General features: G+C 50.8%; 6 protein-coding genes across 6 annotated transcripts; 4 read left to right on the forward strand and 2 right to left on the reverse strand.

Annotated features, from left to right (window-relative positions):
• Positions 1-62: 62 nt before the first annotated feature.
• Positions 63-1,593, forward strand: btn1 (battenin family protein; the record flags this gene model as incomplete). Its single annotated transcript, XM_046084162.1, has 3 exons — positions 63-207; positions 284-1,031; positions 1,086-1,593. The coding sequence occupies 3 exons, from the start codon at positions 63-65 to the stop codon at positions 1,591-1,593; spliced, it is 1,401 nt and encodes a 466-aa protein (XP_045940125.1).
• A 761-nt stretch (positions 1,594-2,354) lies between these two features.
• LDX57_002511 (putative lipase) lies at positions 2,355-4,773 on the forward strand (the record flags this gene model as incomplete). Its single annotated transcript, XM_046084163.1, has 3 exons — positions 2,355-2,361; positions 2,411-2,495; positions 2,553-4,773. 3 exons carry the CDS (start codon positions 2,355-2,357, stop codon positions 4,771-4,773), a joined length of 2,313 nt encoding a protein of 770 aa, XP_045940126.1.
• A 1,544-nt stretch (positions 4,774-6,317) lies between these two features.
• Positions 6,318-7,951, forward strand: LDX57_002512 (MFS transporter; the record flags this gene model as incomplete). The annotated part of the gene is made up of 4 exons (XM_046084164.1): positions 6,318-6,394; positions 6,454-7,575; positions 7,653-7,731; positions 7,823-7,951. The coding sequence occupies 4 exons, from the start codon at positions 6,318-6,320 to the stop codon at positions 7,949-7,951; spliced, it is 1,407 nt and encodes a 468-aa protein (XP_045940127.1).
• A 259-nt stretch (positions 7,952-8,210) lies between these two features.
• LDX57_002513 (cytochrome P450) lies at positions 8,211-9,752 on the reverse strand (the record flags this gene model as incomplete). The annotated part of the gene is made up of 2 exons (XM_046084165.1): positions 8,211-8,555; positions 8,625-9,752. 2 exons carry the CDS (start codon positions 9,750-9,752, stop codon positions 8,211-8,213), a joined length of 1,473 nt encoding a protein of 490 aa, XP_045940128.1.
• Positions 9,753-11,641: 1,889 nt separating this feature from the next.
• On the forward strand, positions 11,642-12,169 carry LDX57_002514 (uncharacterized protein; the record flags this gene model as incomplete). The annotated part of the gene is made up of 1 exon (XM_046084166.1): positions 11,642-12,169. One exon carries the CDS (start codon positions 11,642-11,644, stop codon positions 12,167-12,169), a length of 528 nt encoding a protein of 175 aa, XP_045940129.1.
• Positions 12,170-13,673: 1,504 nt separating this feature from the next.
• LDX57_002515 (uncharacterized protein) lies at positions 13,674-14,314 on the reverse strand (the record flags this gene model as incomplete). Its single annotated transcript, XM_046084167.1, has 2 exons — positions 13,674-14,104; positions 14,179-14,314. 2 exons carry the CDS (start codon positions 14,312-14,314, stop codon positions 13,674-13,676), a joined length of 567 nt encoding a protein of 188 aa, XP_045940130.1.
• Positions 14,315-14,426: the final 112 nt, after the last annotated feature.

Here is a 14,426-nt window from a genome sequence, read left to right on the forward strand (position 1 = left end):
GAATCTTGATACTTGCTCTTGAATTTGTAGCGAACTAACCAAAACATCCTTGCTGTCCTGTGATGCCTAGAACACCCGACTCAGAAGACACGCCCATGCTACCTCTCCCTGGATCCCCATCATCCTCATGGGCCCGATTTCGAGAGCGACTCGGAGCCTTATTCAGCGGTGCCGACCCCAGAGTTTGCGTCGCGTTCTGGCTCTTCGGTAAGCTACTTATTCGATCTGTAGCCCAAAAAGCCTCGGCCGCTAACGTGCTGCGCCAACCATCTTTCGACCATAGGTTTAATCAACAATGTCCTCTACGTCATCATCCTATCCGCTGCCCTTGATCTGGTCGGTCCCAATGTGCCCAAAGGCGTCGTCCTCCTCGCAGACGTGATCCCCTCGTTCGGAACCAAGCTCATCGCCCCGTACTTCATCCATGTCGTACCATACTCCGTACGAGTCGTAATCTTCGTGGCCATCTCCGCGATTGGCATGCTTCTGGTGGCGCTGAGCCCGGAATATACAGATGGCGGCTCGCTTTCCACCAAATTGGCGGGAATTGTGCTGGCTAGCTTGTCTAGTGGAGCCGGGGAGCTGAGCTTCCTGGGTCTGACACATTTCTACGGTCCTTTTAGTCTGGCCGCCTGGGGAAGTGGGACCGGGGCTGCTGGACTGGTAGGAGCTGGTGCGTATGCACTGGCGACTACTTCGCTCGGACTCGGCGTCAAGGCGACCCTTTTGGCGTCGGCTTGTCTGCCGGCGGTGATGCTGGTGAGCTTCTTCACTATCCTTCCCCGGTCTTCTATTTACCTGTCGTCGCGAACCTCTGCTGGATATCGTGCTGTGGAGGACCGGGATGTGGTGGACGACGAACGTGGACTGGGCGACGATCATGAGGTTGCTGCCGACGAAAGGGAAACTCTTCTAGGCTCATCTTTAGACTCGGGCGACAGTCAAAAAGCGAAATCATCGGGCAGTAGTGGCATTGGGTGGCACAGTGTCAAGGCAAACTTACAGCGAGCCAAGGGGCTCTTCTTTCCGTTGTATGTGTGACAGCAGTGCAATCCAAACGGTTCCCGGCTCACGATTCTATTTAGCATGCTCCCCCTCCTGCTGGTTTACGTCGCAGAATACACGATCAACCAAGGCGTTTCTCCGACTCTGCTGTTCCCTCTGAAGGAAACCCCGTTCGCCCATTTCCGTGCTTTCTACCCGGCATATAACGCGATCTATCAAGTTGGAGTGTTCATCTCCCGGTCATCTACCCCATTCTTCCGCATCCACAACCTATACCTCCCTTCGTTCCTGCAGGTTATCAACCTGGCCATCCTGTCGCTCCACGCCTTATTCAACATCATTCCCAGCGTGTACCTTGTCTTCGCCATCATCTTTTGGGAGGGGCTCTTGGGCGGGCTAGTTTATGTCAACACATTTGCCGAGATCGGCGACCGCGTACCCAAGGAGGATCGAGAATTCTCGCTGGGCGCGACGACAGTCAGTGACTCTGGCGGTATATGTATTGCTGGATTTGTGAGCATGGTGTTCGAGGTTTGGCTGTGCGACTGGCAGGTTGCACGTGGGCGGGATTATTGTCGGCGGTTATGATTATAGATCGTGTCACTTCACTACGATGTAGAATTTGGGTATAATCAATTAATTGTTTCCGTTTCTGGAATAATGAGGGAAAGATAAGCATTATGGAAACAGTCGCGCTAGAGAGCCCCGAGTCTGGATATGTGTGGACTGTCAGATGACGACAGTCACGGGATGCGGAAGAGGCCAGCATGTGACGGAGACTCGACCAGGACTCGAGAATCCCTCCGGAGTAATCATCATCGACTAAAGGAACGATCATCCACTCCGTCGCCTCTCCAAGATGCCCCGGAATGACTGGTTTCGGGCCCTGTTCACTCCTGCCCACTACCCCACATATATTTCCAATCAGCTCGTCGGTGGGGACTTTCACATGCCAGGCCCCCGTGTCCATCCCGCCAGCTTATCCATGGATGCCCTCACGCCCGTCTTCTTCCAGGCCTATCCTGCCTTCATTGCTCCTCGTTCTTTGTGCCAGGGGGCTGAGCCATCTTTCTTGATTGACCGCCCACTCTTCGAGGTGTCCGTTTTGAAGAGATCAGAGGACCAGAGACTCTTGCGGTCTTGCTTATCTGCATCCCATTCTCCAAGTTCCGTACAAATGGCGGACAGGTCATAATCATCCTAATCTGACTTCGCTTATTGGTTTGGTCTACATTTTTACCAGGCTTTGCATTTGGGCCGTCCTTTCTAAACTGCAGCCCATTTTTGCATCGCTTTCAAGCGTTTATCCGAAGCATTCGGGGACACGAGCAGCTACAATTTAGCCGGAGATGATAGGTTGGTTTCACTGCGTAAGAAAGCGCAACCAAATGTTAACAAAGGGCAGATCACGTTTTAGGACGGCCGTCCACCAAGTTTCGCAAGATCCAGGTCTTCGCCGTCTTCCTGTTCTGGTCTACCTATCTGCTTAGGTGCGGTATTATCCCTGTTCACCCTACTTTCCAGGAGGTAGCTGACAATGGACTCAGAGGAAACAAACATGGCCCTCCGGTGATACGGAAGCTCTCGTCCCGCCTCTCCAAGAAATTGAGTGTCTGGCAAACCACCGTGTTCGTTTTCCTATGGCTTTACATTTGTCGAAATTTTGCGAAGATCGTCGGCTTGGAGTGTCCGGAGCCTTTGGCGAATTTATACTCGCGTTCCTTCTTCCGGGCAACATGGATTACAACGGCTCTGGACGCTGGGTTCTGGACAGCTATGAACGTCAAGCCGAAATGGCTGCGTGATATCTCCTCGTTAGTCTTCACGGGCTACTATCTGTTTGCAGCAGAGCAGGCCGATGAGAAGGTTCGTCGGGTTCGGGCCACCATGACGGTAGAGCACTTGCGAGTCTCGTGGAACAAGGCCACCACCCCCTATCTCTGGGCTTTGGCAAGTATCATGCGACCACGACTTACAAGATATCCTCCACGGGCAATCCGGATCCCTCGTCCAGGACAGTCCTCGTACACCGAGCCAACAAGTGCATGGCTTTACTTTGACGGACCGTTGAGTGCACTGCGCGACCAGACGTGCATCATTCTAGATATACCGGGCGGTGGGTATGTTGCCATGAGCCCACGGTCTGCGGAGGACCGGTTGCTTGCGTGGGCTGGAAAGACCAAGGTCCCGATTCTCAGCCTGGACTACAGAAAAGCACCAGAGTATCCTTACCCCTATGCGCTGAACGAATGCTACGATGTCTACCATATGATCGTCTCTACTCGCGGTCGTTGCGTGGGATTGAGCGGGCAAACGCGACCTCGAATTGTCTTGACCGGCGATAGTGCCGGGGCGAACCTCGCCGTAGGGACAACGCTGATGGCTCTCCAATCCGGGGGCCCGAACGCTCCTCGGTGGCAGGGTGACAATATCCTGCCACGCCCTGATGGCTTGGTTCTGGCATACCCAACGTTGAGCATGAAGGTTGAAAGCTGGATGACGGAGGAACAGATGAGTTTGATCCAGGAGAAAAGCACACGCCGGACGAACCAAGGTGTCCTGCAGCGGAAGAACATGGACTACCAGCGATTAACACCCTTCACCTCGCCGGGTCCCTCTGTCAGCGATTTTCAAACCAGTCCTTTGTCAGATGGCGAAGGTGAAACGGATGGGATCGTGAAAGAAGCGTCAAAGATTATTGAGGAGGAATTAGCCCAAGATACAATCGCAGCCCAGGCCGTGGAGATGACGGAGAACCAGCCGAAGCAGATCAGAACGCGATTGGCTGTCTCTTCGATGATCTCATACGTTCACGACCGCATGTTGACACCCGAGATCATGAGAGCGTTGATCATTTTATACATCGGTCCTCACAACCGCCCTGACTTCGGTACCGATTTTCTTCTGTCTCCCGTCCTTGCGCCGGATGCACTGCTTTCCCGCTTCCCGAAGACATATATCATCACCGGGGAACGGGACCCCTTGGTTGATGACACCGTAATCTTTGCTGGCCGACTACGGCAGGCAAAATTGCATCAGTTCCGCGAGCGTCAGGAGTTGGGTCTCGAAAAGTCGTGGCGTACCTTCAAGGAAAAGGACCATGTAGAGGTATCTTTGTTGCCTGGGGTGTCGCATGGCTTTCTCCAGATGGCGGGATTCTTCCCCGAGAGCTGGAAGCACATCAATCGTTGCGCCTCGTGGATCCAGGATCTGTTTGAGATGGCCGAAAGAAAGAAGGTCTCTCCTAGTTTTCCCCAATCGTTGATTGACACCTCTAGCCTGCACAAGACACCCAGCAAAGTACCTACCAACAAGGAGCGGACCCGCAATCACAAGCGAAGCCTCACGGGCGAATCCTCTGCCGACGAGGACAAGCCGTTGGAGATGAGCATCGGCAAGATGACGCCTCTCAACCCGGACAACAGCCACCCGGGTCACGCTCGCATCCATCGATCCTTCAGCAGTGGCGTCCAGCTGGTCAACCAAGAGATTCACTCCGATAACGAGGTTCCCCGATCCCGAAGCGTGTCGAGAGGACGCACCCCGCGCCCCAGCGGGCTCGCGAGGAAACGGCGGTTTGCGCCTACATCCCTGAAAATGCCCAGCGTGAACGGATACACCTCCGACGGACCGGAAAGTCCGGCGTACTTTCGTCGTAGGGATGGTAGCCTGGACAGTCTCTCCAGCGAGGAGGACCTGCTTCACCGCCGAATGAATGGGATTGCGGGGGGATTGATGGGGATTGGCGAGGGAGCGCAAACTCCGTAGGTCTGGGTCGGAGTATGGCGTAACGACGCAATGCGAACATGACAGGGTCGGACATGGCAATTGGATCGGGATAGAGCGAGAATGGTTCTCCTTGGAAATTTTTTATGTTTATGCACGGCACAAGGATTAATACAGCGATAAGAATAGACTGCTATCACCACCTGATTTCATTTTCATGTGATTGTGTTTATGCTGGATGCAGAACATGTGATTGTGGACCGCCCCACGACACTTTCTTGCGACTATCCGCAATCTGGAGTCTAGACAGCGACATATCTCTGGCATAACCAGTAGATCTCATTATCCATGCACTGCACGTGTCCTCCGTGTCCGTATCCTGTGCTACCACGGAGGATTTACCCTCGACCTTTCTCTTATCTTGAAAAGATCAAGGTTCTGGAAGATGACATCCGCATAGGGCTAGGCCACAGGCACCACCTGGTTTGATATGGCGCCAATCGGGTTGCCGTTGTCGGCCCGATGACTCGACATTGCACCAGCGGGTCTGACAATCTGAGGAACCGAGTATACTCAGGGGACTGAGTGAAGGTGAAGAATCAATCCTGCAAATTGACATGTGACAGTCACATGCGTCCAGAACCCCGTGGTCCAGCGCTAACCCCATCCGGAATAGTGCAACCAGGTGACTGCAGCCCTATCGCCCGATCTTTCTCCGTTGGAATCATGATATCGACCCAGCTGTCGGCATTGATGATGAAATAATCAATAATCCTTCCATCCCTGACCTGATTCACGTCGCCGGACACCGCTGACCGAACATGCTGCGTTGTCCATCGTGTCAGAATCCTGAACATGCCCGTCTTTTCCCGCATTAGGAATCCTCCCGATGCTGTCAGCACAGCCTATTCTTATCCGCTGTCAGCCCAGCATTCTGCCGCCCCGGTGTGCTGTGCTGTTAGTTCCCTTAGGTGCCAGAGCCTCGGCAACCCGAGTCTCCGATAGGCTGACCCGTCGGAATTGGGTAGCCTGACGCCATACCTTACTATGACTGCCACAACCATGCGGATATCATACCCTTCGGAGAAAACCGACGGGAGTGGTGGATCCACCAGTTCTTCTGGACACTGTTTTCATTATGTTATCTTCGCTCGGAAGCAGTTTGTTTGCTCCTGCCTGCCAATGTTGACGGCAATGGTCCGGTTTTTTCTACCCTGCGGCTCTTGGCATCATGAGGATTTTGCAAGGCGCTGGACCCCGTTTCAGCTGCCGTGTTTGCCATTGGATAAGGGCGTCGGTAGGGACGGTCAGGTGGATATAGTAGTGTGTAGAGATGAGATGTGGGCGAAAATGTGAATAGTGGATAAGGGTGGCCTGGTCTTGTTTTTTATTTTTGCCCCTTGGTATATCTTTATCTGCTGGTCTCACTCGGGTTGACCTGGATTGTGTTTTGTTGTTGTTCCTCGCAACATACTTCCTATCGTCGGAATTTATTTTCATGTCCATATACGGCATACCTCACATTCGTTCTGTGAAGTCAATTGATCATGTCGAGAGCACCCAGTGTCCCCGACTCGGCGGTCACAATGAAGGCCAAGCCCTACGTCGACTTCGACGGCCCTGAAGATCCTCTGAATCCTCTGAACTGGCCCATGAAGAAAAGGTTTGTGACATTGATCGATGGTTGGAGATTGACTGAATACTGACAGTCTGTCACTTTAGGGCATACATATGCGCCATTCTGGGCCTTAGCACCATGGTCGTCGCCTTCGCTAGTAGTATCTTCTCCCCTGCCATACCCGCTTTGATGGCCATTTACGGTATCAGCAGAGAGGTCTGCACCTTGGGCATCTCCCTCTACGTGTTTGGATTCGCCTTTGGACCTCTAGCATTTGGTCCCTTCTCCGAGCTGAAGGGGCGATACTTCCCCCTGCTTGTCTCCATCTTCGGTTTCACGGTCTTCTCCTTCGCCACTGCTGTCTCCAAAGACGTCCAGTCTCTCTTCATCCTTCGCTTCTTTACCGGCTTCTTTGGTTCTGGGCCTCTCACCCTGGCCGGCCCAGCATTCGCAGATATGTTCACCCCGCAGCAACGAGGCATCCCCATCGTCATGTTTTGCTTGATGGTCTTCATTGGACCCCTCGCAGCACCATTCATCGGCGGCTTCATCGTCATGAATGACTCCATGGGCTGGCGCTGGACGGCCTACATCCCCGGAATCATGGGCGGTTTTGTCCTCGTCCTGCTCCTGCTCTTCGTCGAAGAGACCTTCCAGCCCGCCATTCTCACTCAAAAGGCCAGTCGCCTGCGCCACGAAACAGGCGATTGGTCACTGCACTCGAAGCAGGAGGAAAAGCGCATCGACTTCCACACCATTCTCACGGAGAACCTCAGCTTGCCGCTAAAGATGCTCGTCCGCGACCCCATCACCCTCTGCATGTGCGGCTTCGGCGCTTTCGTTTACGGCCTGCTCTACCTATTTCTCACGGCCTACCCGATGGTCTTCCAACTCGTTCACCGCATGAACCTCGGCGTCGGTAGTTTGCCCTATATCGGAGTAATTGTCGGGCAGCTCTTCGGTGCCGTCGCGATCGCCGCTACACAGCCGTGGGTGCTGCGCAAGATGGAACGGAACAACGGCGTCATGATGCCCGAGTGGCGTCTTCCTGTGGCTATTCCCGGGGCGGTTGCCTTCTCTGCCGGTTTGTTCTGGCTCGGCTGGACGGGGTATAAGTCCAGTTTTCACTGGATTGTGCCGACCTTGTCAGGCCTGTTGACGGGATTTGGTCTGTTGACTATGTTCCTTCCTTCGTTGGCTTATCTGGTGGAATCTAGTGAGGACAGGTAAACTCCCTTCTTTTCCTTTCTTTTGAACTTTCTCATTCTTCGCACTTCGAGCATGTATCTAATGAACTGAATAGAGCTGCATCCGCCGTCGCCGCGCACACATTCCTTCGATCAGCCGCTGGTGGTGCATTTCCGCTTTTCGCGAAACAAATGGTTAGCCTGTCCCTATCTACTTAACATTCCCTGAAGACCATTCCTTCCATTCTCACGAATGTTTTCCTCAACTAACTATTGCGATGAATAGTTCGACGGCCTAGGTGTAGAATGGGCGTGTACGCTACTGGGCTGTGTCGCGGCTCTGTTCATTCCCATTCCAGTCCTTCTGTATATCTACGGGGCGAGGATTCGGAGTAAGAGTCGGATGGAGGTTTGAGACTTTTATATTTTAATTTCCTCTTGCCTTACTACTTTCCTTTCTGTTCTAGAATATAGACTTTGGCTTCTCTTAGTTTTATTAATCAATGTTTGGTGGGTCTACGAGGATGAGAGATCATTTATTACGTCTTTATAATGGTTAATAGGAGATAATATTTAGCTTGCGCTCATGACCCAAGACTGCTTTGAATACTATAATCCAGCAAGTCCAGCCAACCCAAGCCCATCCCCAATACTCTGCGTATGTAGGCCCCTCCTTATTCTGTCACCCGCGGGATCAATTTACACATCAGCGGCCGTTTCTCCCAAAGGATAAACGATTTCTGGTTCTTCCAATCCCAGCTCTCCGTCTGGAGCTCGAGATCGAAGTTCCAGAGGACACGCGCAAGGATGACGCGCATCTCCGTGTAGGCGAGGTTCTTTCCGATGCAGTTGCGCGGGCCCACGGAGAAGGGCTGCAGGACGTCGCGCTGGTCAGCATGAAACGGCGAGGAGGGGTCGGATCTGATCTCGGGGAGCCAGCGCTCGGGGAGGAATTGTGAGGGGGCGTGGAAGTTGCTGGAGGAGAGGTAGGCGCTGGATTGGTGGACGGAGACTTTGGTCTATAAGTACGGGTGGTTAGTATATACTTTTAGAGACAGGCGTGTTCGTGGAATAACTTGGAAACTTACTCCAGCTGGGACCTCGTAACCAGCTATCACGGATGGCCCGAGTGTCATGCGTTGCAGGTCCCCCGGCACCGGCGGGTACATACGAAAAGCTTCGTTCAGACAAGCCATCATATACGGGAGTCGAGCCGTCACGTTCTGGAAGTTGATCTCGGCTTCCGAGGCCATGGTGGATCGAACTTCCTGGACTGCCTTCTCCATTGCATCGGGACATTTGAGGAGCCAGAACGTCACTCCGGAAAGTAACGTCGCCGTTGTTTCACTTCCTGCGATGATTAGGATATTCGCATTGGCCTCGAGTTCAGAATCGTTGAGTTCGTCTTTATCTCCACGATGGCGTAGCATGGAGTCCATAAAATCGCCTCGGTCGTGAGCTGGAGGGGAGTGTAGTCTTTTTTGCACGGTGATCTGGACGTGCTCGACTTGTCTCTTTCTTGCTTCGAGGAGTGATTTTGGAAGGAAAGACAGTAGGACTTTACAGAGAACCGGATAAGAGTCCTTCGCCTTGAGGAATGGGATAAACTTGACGGACTCAAACACGGTAGACACCCAGTCATGGTAGGTTGAAGTTTCCAATCCACCAAAAGGTTCACCGAACGCAAGGTCTCCGATGAGGTCAAACGTCGTCAAGTTATACCACTTCACCATGTCAACTGGGAGACCTGATTCGGCAAAGCCCTTGAGTCGCTGAATGAGCCTATCCACGTAGCGCGTGATGAGAGGCTCTTGTGCCTGGAGCCCCTTGGCGGAGAAGGCGTGGGACAAGGCCTTGCGGAATCGAGTGTGGTCTGCGTCGTTGGCGCTGATGATATCCGCTGTATTGCTGGAGGAATTCAGGACCTTTGGTAGTTGTCTGTGGCCGTGGCCGTAGATGTCTTTCCAGGCTTGGGCGGTAATGAAGGATACAGTGTCTGGGCCGAGTCGGACGGCTTCTCCGAACTGGGCGTGGAGAGCTCGTGTGTCGATGTCTAGTCTTCCTCGGATAGCTGAGATGTGTCTTAGGATTGGGAATGCGATCCATAGTTTTGGTCCTGGGATGTGTCGTAGTGGATGGAAGAAAATGTTCCAAGTCGCAGCTAGACAGACGTAGAGAAGGTAGATAGAGAGAACAACATAGAGTGCAGGTGACATCTTGACAAAGATATCACGGTTTGTTACAATTGAGTAGATCCAAGTGCTTCATTCAGTGAGAAGATGTCGCTGTTTAAGATGATGCAGCAGGAGTCTATCCTGATCTTTATAATTAATTCTTCGCCTGCCTGCTCTTCTTTTTATTGCTGGCTACGAGATGCAGTATGATCAAATACCCTACAAGGAAGTCGGTTGCAGTCGTCCCGTTCCACCAAACACAATTGAGAGTTACATAGATCCAAGAGTCAAGCCGTTTGAATTATATTACATGTTGTACCTATATCCTGATCGGCCTGAAGATTACATGCGGGGTTATGCTAGTATAGGACGATCTTATGAACTATTCACGTTGCATAATTTGCCGATTTGATCATATCAACGGGTCTGCAGTACGCCAGATTGACATTAGATAGTGCATAGAGTATAAGAAACACTGAGACTGTCGAAATGCGGAGCTGTCTGGTCTATAACTACCGAGAATTCGGGCATAAGTTAGGTTTATGAACTATTCTCGCTGCATACCCCGCCGATCCAAGATTTCACCAAGATCAACATGCATTAAAACGAAGTCCAGGCCTTACAGGGATCTCCTCGTAGCGTGTTTCTGTATTTCAATTATGTCCGACTAGCCCACTTTTCCTTGTTTTCTGAGCCAACCGGGGGTTAATGATTGGCATACGGCCCGCTCCTCGCCCCCGACAGATATGGCTGGGGATCTAGTCGCTCTCGTGACGTATGTCATAAATGATTCTAGCACACAGAAGATACACAAAGGAAGGTCAGATACCCTAAGAGGTCATTTCTCCTAAAAGGCATTGTCTTGACCTCAAGAGGGAGGTGGACAAGAGCTCGGAAATATTCGACATTGCGGAGGCAAGCAGTGGCGATTAGTAGGTAGTATATCCTATAGGTACCGTCTCTCTATAGGTAATTACTATTGATCTCAAGCCTGAAGCGATAGCTATCCTAGATGCGGCTTCTAATGTTGTTGTCAAAAGGTCGCGTACTACTAATTAGACTAAAAGCCTCAGTTGGGCCACGGTCAGTCCTTGCACTATCTGCTATGTCAACAGTTGTTGATGACCTAAGGAAACGTCATAGTCAATATCTTGACAAGCATAGGCTTCGTAGCCCGAATCGGTTGAGCTGCTCTGCTAAGAAATTCCACTCTACGTGGTAATATGGAATGGATTAGCGGCTCTCACCGACTGCTCTAGTTGGTGCTTAACCAACTTGTAGGCATCTATAGATCAGGAAACAGATATAAACAAAAGGCAATCCACATCATATTACATGGAGCCACCGATATTCCGATGAGGCAATTTAGATCGTGCCTTCGATGGTTGGCTGACCTACACGTGGAGTGATTTTCTAGTTATTCTCAACAACTTCTACCACAGGAATTCACTGCTAAGTAAGCCTCTCAGGATCATTACGGATATAGTAGAACTTTGATTATGGAATCTACGTCGCAAATGTACATGCTGGATTCTGTCAAGAACTCAGACCACGTCTCCTTCTAAATAGCGCCAATGCCGAGGATGTAAGAGGATTATTCTGAGCCATGCCCATTTTAGGATATATTGTAGCGTTATGAACGATTATGCGATATAGCTTCTCCGGTATCTTAATCTTAAAATCAAGTTCTGTTATGTGGTTCGTGATGCTAAGGCCGGATTACCTTTTGGCCCCGAGAGCTTATCCTATATCGAAACTTGATTTAAGTATACTATGCTGACACCGACTTCACTACGTCACTGGAGAGGAACGCAGTTATACGTCGAGGAAGGTCATATAAAACCATTCTGATCGGGACAGATCAGAGAACGTAAACTGTCTTATATGCAGCAACTATCTAAATAAACGTCACATCTATCCACAGCGCCAAAATGAACAACACCACCACAAAGAAACAGTATGAGGCAATCTGCACCAACTTCCTCCATTCAATCAACTACCAACTCCCGGAACATACCACAGACTTTAGTTTCTACGAAACCGTCACCCACCTGATCCTCGAACACGGCATCGAGCCACACAAAGCAGCCAAAATCGCCAGAACCGGCACCGCGGTAGCGGAATATTTCTATCCTCTTCATCCCCGCGGTACCAAGCTCGAGATCGCGACTTTCACCGCACTTTTCTTCGTCACTGAAGATTTGACTGAATTGTGTCTCGATGGATTGAAGAACTTTTGCCAGAACATCGTCCTGGGCAATCCGCAACCCCAGGCCCTGCAGTCTTGGTTGGATTGTAACCGTCGCTTGGATGCTCTTTATCCCCAGTTTAGCGTGGATCGAATCACGCAGGGAATGATGAATTATATTAGTTCTGCGACTGTCGAACGGCTAATCTGGAGGACTTTTTTTGTCAAAAGGCTCATCGAGGAGCAGGAAGGAATGGTGAAAGAGGAGTGAAAGCACCGCAGTTTCCACGATATTTCCGTACCGTGACGCGGGTTCCTGATGTATTTGCCTACTTCATCTTGATGGAGGAGTTCTACAGTCTAGACAGGCTGACGAGCTTGACGTACATGGCGCCTGATTTGAATGATTTCACGAACGGGGTCAATGATCTGCTGTCTTTTTATAAGGAGTCTGTTGTGGGCCCTGAGACGGGGAACTTTGTCCACCAGGAAGCGTTGGTTCGGGGCGTTAGTATATCCTCGGTCTTGGAAAGACTAGTTGAGGATATAGTCGAGAAGATCGAGAATATTTTGCACACGGCGTCGCATGATAAGGTGCTTTTGGAGTTTACGAAAGCGTATATTATGGGGTATATTGCGTTTCATTTGAGGGAGCCAAGGTATAAGTTTTTGGAGTTGGATATTCCATGCTTGCGGTTGTGCTGAAGAGGCAGATGTTGTTTCATGGCTACAGTCTCGCTCTTTGCTTTGTGTTTTGTTCGAAGTGTCGAAACTTGAGTTAAATGATGAAGGCCTTAACGCCATTGCAGACAATTGGAACCGGTATGAAGTTATAGACTCTTTGTGTCAAATCTAGTCTCGCCTTTTTGACATACTTCCTGTATTACCTTTCTGGAAGCATAGGTCTTGCTTTATCTCGGACCAAATTCCAACAGCACAAACATGATAATGATAAGAATGATTACATTATACTCGAATAGCAGAGCGCTGATGGGGCTCGTTTTGAGTCGCCAGCCGCCAGCCGCAACAGAAATGCATGAAGCTGTGAATAGGCCATCCAATTCCCTAGAGAGTACTCAAGGGGCTCTGAAACAGGTCATCGCTCAACGCCTTCAAGTCATATTAGATTGGAAGTTTCCTTGTCACTTGCATCACATTCTTGGAGAGATATTCTCCCCATCTCACCGAACTCCCCTATCAATTACCCCAAAGTCAATTCTCCGACTGCATTACTTCATCCAGACGTTACACCCATCGGCAAAATCTGATAATCATTGTCTTGGAATAGGTGGGCCCCGCCAGCGATATCATCCTCCAACAGCACCTGTTTTGATTGCAGAATTCGCATTCAGCAGCAGTAGTAGTCATGAAGCGACCTGAGCTGTGGGAAGCGTTCCTCGAGTTTACGCATGTATCTCTTCTTTATACCCAATTTGGCATGAGAAGCAACTCCCCCAAAGAATCCGACGGACCATCCAGCTATGTAAATACCGCTACCAGCTATGGCCAACGCGTACACCACCCACCCGCCCGTCAACACCTTGAAGGCCTTCGGAAACAAGTCAACCTCCGTGTAGTAGGCCTGCTGGAGTAACCCCATTAGCTGGCGGAGAAATTGCCTACTGCCTGCGAAGGTGCAACAATCAGGTAGATGAGGCGGATCGCAAGGTCATGGCAGTTCCAGAAAACAGGCATATATTTCCAGTCCCGTCAGAGGTTCGTATAGACTGTGCACGGTTGGAGTCAGCTTTATATCAGTCATTCTTGATCAAGGGTTACCTGCCCTCCGAGATTTCCTCGTCACTCATGTCTGTTCGACCGATTTCCTGTCTACTATCTATCTCTTTGATCAAGCCTATATCCCACACTACGCATGCATTTAGCTCTGTCGGCTCACTGCTGCTGTTACTCGCACTGCTTCTCGAAGATGCCAATTTGGTTGAGTCTCCTGGATGGTCCCAGAACTTTGCACCAGTAAACCGCTGCTTCAAGGTCAAGGAGGTGTCATCCCATCTTTCACTGTCGATCACGCAGAGAGCGTAGTGCGTGGTGAACTTGAGCCGCGACGTGAGGTTCGGCAAGGCATCGCTGTCCCGACTGTCCCAGTCAACAGGAGGACTCGGCGGCACCTTGCCTCCGATTGCTTCAACTATATTTTGAAAGGATTCGCTTACCGGGGCGGTCACAAGAAGGGCGACTCGTTTGCCTAAGGTCGGATCAAGTTAGTACAGTTCTAGCAGAGATAGATTGTTAGATAGATTAGGGAACAGGCTGACCGACCTTTTTGTCCAAAGGTCATTGGTATCTCGTCGGCCTCTTTTGCTGAGCTGTCCGTAGGGAATGATGGCTTCTCTTCCGGGACTTTGTTCCGTTCAGGGGGGTTTTGGCGTTTTTTCTTTGAGCTGAAGGAACCCATTGCAGGCTTAAATCCGGTTTAGAAAGATGGAGTGGTAGGTTTGACGGTCGTGGAAGAAGAGAAATGAGAGCTAGAGAAAAAAACCCTTGCTTTTATAGAAGAAGCTCCATGG

The sequence above is a fragment of the Aspergillus melleus genome (assembly GCF_016097325.1).
Source record: "Aspergillus melleus strain CBS 546.65 chromosome Unknown contig1, whole genome shotgun sequence".
In the NCBI taxonomy this organism is placed as follows: Eukaryota; Fungi; Ascomycota; class Eurotiomycetes; order Eurotiales; family Aspergillaceae; genus Aspergillus; species Aspergillus melleus.